Raw genomic sequence first — 8,474 nt, forward strand, 5'->3', positions numbered from 1 at the left:
TTAACCACCCACAACACACCTCTATGTGAAAAGAAAATAATCATTACTCAAATAAAGGATTTTTTTTGTAAAAAAGAAATGAAATTAACCAATACTGTAAAAGGGCCATTACATCAATATTTGGAGTCCAGTTCCTCTACAGCGAGCGGTGAGGTGTGATGAGCATCAGACAACTGAGAGCATTTGGTCATACATCCTAAGGGGCTCCTAGTCGCCTGATGCTCACTACACCGATGCAGCTGCTGTAGATGATTTTCACAACAATATTTGAGTCTTTGAAATGTGAGGTGCGATTTTTTGTTCATAATTACATCAAATAAAACACTTTTTGATTCATGCTTGAACTAAATTCATAGTGGGCACATTGTGTGTGATATTCTAGCACGTGGCGCCAATGGGGGCGAGGCGAGGCGAGGCGAGGCGGGGTGGGGGTGGGGGTGGGGGTGGGGGTGGGGGTGGGGTGGGCGCGGGGGAGGAGATGAGGATGAGGCATCAAATAGGAGGTAGGGGAATTTTATGTGTCAAAGTTTCAAAATATATTTTGTTAAATTTAAATGTAACGAAGGAGTTTGAACCGGTCTTTTGTTTATATAAGATTAATCCCTCGTTTTCCTTCTTCCGATAGGAAATTTAATGAAAATCATCTTCATACATAAAAAGTCAAAGTTTCAAAATATTTCCCTATGTGGCTGAGGTGGGATGTGGGGTGTGAATCTACACCTATATAAGGGTGTATAAACACATCCCTATGTGTGCATGGGCGCTTGTACACTTACAGATCGACACAACTGTATATGAACAAATACAGCTATATATGTAAAGATACGTCATCTATATATATACTTAGACGGTCTGAAAATTCGACAAAGCATTTACAATACAAAGAGAGGGTGCTTCTGTAATCTTTATATTCCGTTCTTCTGATTCTTTGTGAATCAATTGTTGAAGCTTATGTGTGTATTTTGAATATTTAAGTAATAAGTATAGCCTTCAAACTTCCCTATGTAATCACATTTAAAGGTGCATCTTATGTGATCAGGGAGTTGCTTTATCTTGGAGATATAAATGCATGGTCAATCCGGCTTGCACGTATTGTAGTGTTTAAAACCTTGAGGAGATTATCGTTTGATATTACCCAACTCAACTGGCATCCTTCTTTGGTGCTGTGCAATTCTACATCAGTATGTACAGTGATATCTCAACGATATACAACTACAGTTTAAGAGCAGATAAGTCTTATATTCACTATCATTACATTATTTTCTTATAAGGAAGAGAGAGAGATATAGCGGGTGCTAGCTCATGGTACGTGAGCGGTGTGCTAGCATTTTCCCATTTATCAAACATAAAACTATACTCAACAAGGCTGCAACACCTTGCTAAACTAATTTCAAATGTATTATAAATAGTAACCGATAATAAAAATGAATCTACCAACTATATTATTACAATCCAACGCATGGTTCAAGGAACCGAATTGGTCGATTCCCTATACCAATTCTTTCTGCTTTGGAACTTGGTAATTGGATCGGCCGATCCAATCTGATCTGATCCCCGATCCACAAATGTACGATGAATGCATATGTTGTTGGGGTCTTGCAGAATCTTCTGGAAGAACCAAGGCATCTTTAGAGGGGGAGAGGGCAGAGAGAGAGAGAGAGAGATTTACAAGTGGTGGGAAGAGTGATGGAGGAAGTGGTACCATGTTAGCATTGGAGGTAGCTAGAGGTGATTTAGCAGTGGTGGCAAAGAGGAAGCGATAATGGCGAAATGAGAGGATGGCATAGACAAAGAGCACTTATATTACTGAGAGAAAGAAGAGGAGTTGTCGTTGGTGACTCAGTTGTCATCCTATACAAGGTTGGAGTCCAAATTCCTCCCATGATCAACCACATTAAGGCCACCAACTCTGATCCCCTCAGCTTGAGACTTTTCATGATCAACTAGCTCAACTCGCTCCAATGAGACATGAGCGAGCTGTCCAACCTGTACTTCACCCAAACACAGTACACAGCCTATAGGCAAACCTAATTGAATGGAAAGGGATTGTAGAAGAGGAAGAGCAAGGATGATAAGGGCTTGAGGAAGGCCCACATTTGCACCTTCATCTACAATAGTGGACACCCCAAGGAGCTTGGGATGACCATCATGGTTTAAGGGGTTTTGACCGACTCTACTATGGATTACTCTAGCTCAGCTTCACATTATTTGGGCATCCTCATGGCAATCAAATATTGTCTTTCCTCACCCCTAGTCAACTCTTCTCACAATCACCATATTGCTCGAGGCTCCTACAGTCGAATCATCACCCGTCGCTGCTCCTTCCATAAAGACGTCTTCTCCAACTCTCAATTCCGCGCCCTACTTCATCTCTTTGAAGTTATCTTCCAATAATTTTTTATTCTGAAAAGCCCAACTTGTACCCTTCCTTAAGGGTTAGAAAATCTATGGTTACATCACTAGTGCCCATACCCCGCCCTACCGATCCTATTGAGAGGGAGAGCCAAAGGAGCATACGAGCCTGGTGGCCAGCAGGAAGAGTGGACACCAGGCCTGACGGGAGAGGCGTTTAAAGGGCAGCAAGTCTGGCAAGACGACAACCAAGAAGCAGGTACACTAGAAAGGGCAGCACCAAGTCATCTACTGGCCAAGTAGGCCAGGCAGTTGACGAGAAGACGAATCGAGTAATTGCAGCAGCCTCAACTCCGATCGAGTAAACCAACGCTAGCAAGCATGAGAGACGAAAGGAAACGGAGTGGAGGAGGAAGAAGGGAGAGGGCAAGAGAAGAAAAAAATGAAGAGAGAAGAAGGGGAGATGTGGGGGAAGGGGAAGAAGAGCAGAGGAGAAGGGAGGGAGACATAAGAGGAGAAGAGAAGAGAAGAGAAGGGGGAAAGAAGGCGAAGGAAGAGTGAGAGAGGAGGAGGAGGAAGAAGGGAGAGGGCATAAGAAGAAGACAAAGAAAGGAGAGGGAAAGTGGGGGATGCAAATGCAGAGGGAGGGAGAGAGAAGAGAAGAGGAGAGAGGAGGAGAAGGCGAAGGGAGAGGGAGAGAGGAGGAGGGGGGTGGAGCAGCCCAGCCTAACGGCCAGGATGCTCCAAGTGGCGATGTCCTTCGATTTTCTCTGCACCTAGGGTTTTTGGGAGCGAGAAGGTTCTTACCAGTCTTACAATTCTTACTAATTGGTTCAAATTCACTATACGATAGAGAGCCATGTAAAGATAATGCATTGATAGGGCTGCATAGTTCATGAGATTTTGACTGGGTATGTAGATAGATTTTTTTTTTGTTGGTAAAATATGTAGATAGAACTTATGACTCAATTAAGATGGAAAAGTATGTGTTTATGAATCTATATACCAGGTGATAACGATCCAATTAATGAAGTTGATGAGGGAGACTCGTTACATGTAATACTTTCTACTGCTGATCAATGAGACATAGGAAGAGGAAATGAACCTTCTTAAGAAGGAATTACAAACCAGTTAACTAGACAACAAGGGTTGGCTGAGGTATGAGGGAAGCTTTATTTGATATTGTATATGTCCCTAATTTAAACATTTGGGGTTTTTTTGTTAACAATCTTTTGGATTATCATTAATCTTATTGAATTGGATGCATTACCTGAACAATTGCTGTTTTTGCATCACATGTATTCATGTGGTCAAAGTCTAATGGTGGAATTTTTGTAGATATTAGAAATTTAGAACTTGCCACATGGCTTGTATAGAAATACTTTTAAGAATAATTTGAGACATCCTATTTAAATCTCCATTTGTAGTTTAATATACAAAATTAGTGTTGTAGATGTCCTCAAAAAAAAAAAAAAAATGCCAGAAATGGTTCTATTGACATATCTTCCAAACGTTTTCCTGTTTCTTTTATGATTCAAAAATACTTTTTACTTCCCGCTACTAAGGCCACGTTTGTTTAACAGATAAAAAGGGGTGGGAAACTTGTGAAAGTGGTTCCACATGTTATGAGTTGGATTGACAAATAAAAGGAATAATGGAATATGTAATTTTAGTGGGGTGAGATTCTATAGGAAATATATAAGATATGAGGAGGAGAGAGATAGATACGACACAATTTTTTTTACGAATGGATAGTAAGACTTTGGAAGTGAGTGGGATGGGAAAGTTAACTACCACATTAGTAGATAATAATTATTGCATTAAATAATATTGTCTAAGTTTTTCACCACACTTTTATCCAAATACTCATATCTGTGGTAGTTTGTGGGAAACAACAAGTTTTCTACATTTTTTCCATCAAACAAATAAGGCCTAAACATGTTTCACTCCCGGAGAAGTATTCCTTAAGAACAGAAGTAAGAAAAAACACTTCTTTAAACACTTGCAGCGGAACAGAAGTTTACCAAACTGGGCAAAGTTGTAGATTTTTTAATTGGGCCCAGTCCATGTTTGGTTCGGATTCTCTGATTCCAATCAGACTTGGATCTCTCATTCTCCCTCAGATGTTATAGATATATATAGTAATATCCATATGGTCAATCACGTGTTTCGTATATGTAGGGTATATTGCCTTATAAAACACTCGCCTCCCTCTTCCCCCCTCGCTTTTTCTCCCAACTACTATTTTGTTTTTTGAAGTCTCTCGATCTGTGAAAAGCTCTAGGGTTTCCTTTCTAGGGTTTTTGCGTTCAATCTCGCTCCTACGTTCCTCCAAATCCTCCAACATTCATTGCGAGTAAGCGGAGATGAAGCTGACTGTGAAGACATTGAAAGGCAGTCACTTTGAAATCCGCGTTCAGCCAAGCGACACGGTGAGTCCTCCTCCTCCTCCTCCTCTTTTTATCTCTAATGGCTAATTGCTTTGCCTCTTCAATTTTGTGTTTTGGAAATTGATATCAATGCTTATGTGTTTTACGCCAATCCGTCGAACCAATTCTTCTGCGTAAACAACGCTTCCTTGAAATTTGGGTTATTGTTTAGGAGGGTATATAAAGGTGTGGTTCGTTGCAGATAGATGATGCAGAACTGTGGATTGTGTCTTCTTCAAATGGAGCTTGTTGTGTTTACTGTGTGTAAAATGTTGAGAACTGTTGTATTAAAGGGATTCCTAAAAGGGATTCCTTTTTTTATTATCTTTTCTTCTTCAATTTTCACTAAAGGTTCGTTTACCTAATGATGACGAAGAATATTTAGTATTTACGTGCATCTCAGGCTTAGCAGATGTGTTGGAGTAGTTGCTAAGTGTTAATCACGAGCGAGGGAAAAAAGCATTCTTAATTTTTTTCAATGTATAATTCAAGAATTGAGTTCAAGTTAAGCAATGACTGGATATATGTTTTTGATTCCGTAGGGAACTTGATGGTGGTAAACATGCTGTTTAGGAACTTACAGAAAAAGCGGGTCAGGATATGTCTTGAGTAGTGAGTACGTTATCTTTAAAGAACTAAAAAGTGTGGTTCCATGTACTGTCCATACGTAGAGTAATAAGTACAATTATGCATTCATAATTTACAGAGGGAAAAAAAACTCATTTACTGATTTGCATGGATATTACGTAAATAATTGTCTTGTAGATGTTGAGGTATAAAATGTGATTAATTTTGTGGCATTCCTTTATTAAAAACAAGTAATGAATCTCCCCTCCCCCTAAAAACATTTATGGTGTTTTATATGTATTTTATTTTATGATAAGGAAATTTACTAATTATGTTAAAATCTCACTTGTGACTAGTTTTACATTTTTTTTTCTTCTTATCTTGAGCCATTATATGTCAATGTTCATGCATGATTAACTGTTATAGTCTCGCCTCCGGATCTCTGACACTTCTGTTTGCATTATGTGTTCATCCCATTGAGGGAATGCAGTTAAACTAACATAGACTAATCCTGAACAGAAAATTCGGCGAGAAACTTGTACTTAAACAGGATTACTGAATAGAGAAGAAGCAGAGCATCACTTGGAGATTGTTTATTTAGCCAAAACAGAAAATTCAGAATGGCCTAAAAATTGAGTCAAGTGGTCTATTCTGTCAGTGTAATAAGCCTGCAGAATTTAGAGAGATTCTGACAACAGAATGTGTTGTTTCAGAGAAGTCCTAGTGCTACTAGGTGATGCAGTTGAATCTTCTAAATGGATTATTTTATTAAAAATATGCCTCGGGTTGGGTAAGCATGTGTTGGGCCTTTGATGTTTTCATTGTAATGAGCCATTTTAATTGGCCTATAATATGATTAGAGGTTAGGGATGTGAGATTAGTTAATTAAGTTTCTTTATTTCTTTTTTTTAATTGTTATCAAGTGTTTTAGTTCGGATGAACTGAGGTAAATGTGCACTTTGTTAGCATTTAACTTATAATTGGTGATATTACCTGGGGAAACAACTATTGCTATCGACACCACATTACTATGAATCTGAATAGTGAATTGAGGTAAATGCGCACTTTGTTAGCATTTAACTTATAACTGGTGATAGAACCTGGGGAAACAACTATTGCTATCAACACCACATTACTATGAATCTGAATAGTGAATTTGCATATTTTTCCATTTCCTTTTTTAATTCCTTGTATTTTAGTTTCTCAGTTGTCATTCTGATACTTGCTTTTATTTCATTCTTTAGCCATGCAATGTTTAATATAAGTTAATTCTACGGATCAATTTTCAATGACATGCAAGTTATCTATGTTGTTGCTGATTAGCTGGAACCTCTCATCTCTTTTTTCTAGATTATGGCTGTAAAAAAAAATATTGAAGATGTGCAAGGGAAGGACAGCTATCCATGTGGGCAACAATTATTGATACATAATGGAAAGGTGTTGAAAGATGAAACTACCTTGGAAGAGAACAAAGTCAGTGAAGATGGGTTTCTTGTTGTCATGCTTAGCAAGGTACCAAATTCTTAGCTTTATCTTATAGTTCGTTCAGCTGGTTTTGCTAGCATGAGAATTATTGCTTGAATGCCTCTGTATTTTCATCCATCAAGTTTATTAGGCTATCTTTGGTATCATTTTTATTTTTGTTTATGGCATATCTAAAAAAGATCATTAATGAATACCATTTTTTATCCAAAAATGAAAATCTCTTGGTAAACATTAGATATAATAGAGTATGGAACGAGAAAGCATTTGATAATGAACTAGTTGTAAATAATTTTTATAACATTTTTGAAGAAATGTGCGCAAATTATGGAAAAGTTTAAGTAGTGAGTGAATGAATTCCCCCTTCACTCATCTTCCATCTCAATTTCTTCCCAAAATCGTAACAGAAAGTAGGGCAGATGAAGATGGTTTATGACTACAGATTGTGGCAAATTAAATCCTGGGATTATTTGAAGCTTCTTCATGAAGGGGCATACCTCTTTCTCTCTCTAGAGAACCCATGTGGGATTCCTATTTTCATTTTGTTCTTTTCTTTAAAGGAGGGGGACTTTGAGCTGATCAGATTGGTCCTTCGGGCATCCTATATTTATTGGTCTGGGATCTTTGGTCTCCCTAAGGCAATCATTGTGAAGCTTGAATCTCTCATGTGCTCGTTGATGTAGATCAAAGCATGTGAACAGTAACCATAGTTTTTAAGGCGTTGGTGCGACAGAGGCGTTTGAGGGCCTGTCGGAGCGCCTTAGCAATAAGACGGGCATAAAGCGTCGCCTTATTGACTAAAGCGTTTTTGTGTACTTTTTTTTTATAAAACCAATCTATTTGACTCAAATACTAGTTGAATCCTATTACTCATATGCTTAATAAATATTAAATGTTTATATTCATACCAATGTAAGATATTCATCAAGAAAACAAATCAATAAAGTGAATAAACTAAGTTCATCATCAATTCATCATCAATCATCAATATTCAATCATCAATCATCATAACATATTAACATATAATATAAATACATAATCATGAAACAAAATTATAAATATAAAGAAAATAAGACATAAAATATACAAGGATTTATTATACTTACCTCTATGATGCCATAATGAGTGCCTAAGCCCTAAGGTCATCCACTATATTTCTACTCCTGTCAAAGAAGTAATTAAGAACTTAGAATTAAAACACATCGAAAGTAAAAATCGAGATGCCAAATTAAATGGATGAGAAGTGACTAACCTGGGGATTCTTAATCATTCTAAAAAACTTTGAACTTCAATGAAGAAAAAACATAAAATAAATTAAAATGCTAAAAATTTAGTAAACAATGAAAGTCAAATACTTAAAAGTTCAAGGACTCAAAATACTTCAAAGTTCAAAGACTCAAAGACTTTCAATCCAAATCAGTAATTAAATTAAAATCTTCTTCTTCATCTGCATTCTGTTGCTGGCTTGCATCATTTGGAGCTATACCATAATCATCCTCAATGTTTTCATCATCACGAATATCCTCTTCACTCATTTCATCCACTTCTTCATCTGAAGAATCCTCAAGCTCAACCCTCCTACCACGCCGGGTATAGCAAAAATTGGTTCCACTGGTAGATGCTGGAGCCCTCCTTGGTCTATTG

The 8,474-nt window shown here is 37.6% G+C and overlaps 1 protein-coding gene across 2 annotated transcripts in view; it reads left to right on the top strand.

Annotated features, from left to right (window-relative positions):
- Positions 1–4,560: 4,560 nt before the first annotated feature.
- The window catches only part of LOC122068698 (ubiquitin receptor RAD23b-like), a 23,793-nt gene continuing 19,879 nt past the window's right edge, over positions 4,561–8,474 (top strand). The window contains exons 1-2 of one of the 2 annotated variants that reach the window (XM_042632579.1): positions 4,561–4,784; positions 6,699–6,860. In XM_042632579.1, the coding sequence (XP_042488513.1) occupies positions 4,719–4,784; positions 6,699–6,860 (228 nt within the window). In that variant the 5' untranslated portion in view covers positions 4,561–4,718. The remainder of the gene's footprint in view (positions 4,785–6,698; positions 6,861–8,474) is intronic. The other variant, XM_042632580.1, reaches the window with a different exon arrangement.

This window comes from Macadamia integrifolia, unplaced genomic scaffold (genome assembly GCF_013358625.1).
Source record: "Macadamia integrifolia cultivar HAES 741 unplaced genomic scaffold, SCU_Mint_v3 scaffold453, whole genome shotgun sequence".
In the NCBI taxonomy this organism is placed as follows: domain Eukaryota; kingdom Viridiplantae; phylum Streptophyta; class Magnoliopsida; order Proteales; family Proteaceae; genus Macadamia; species Macadamia integrifolia.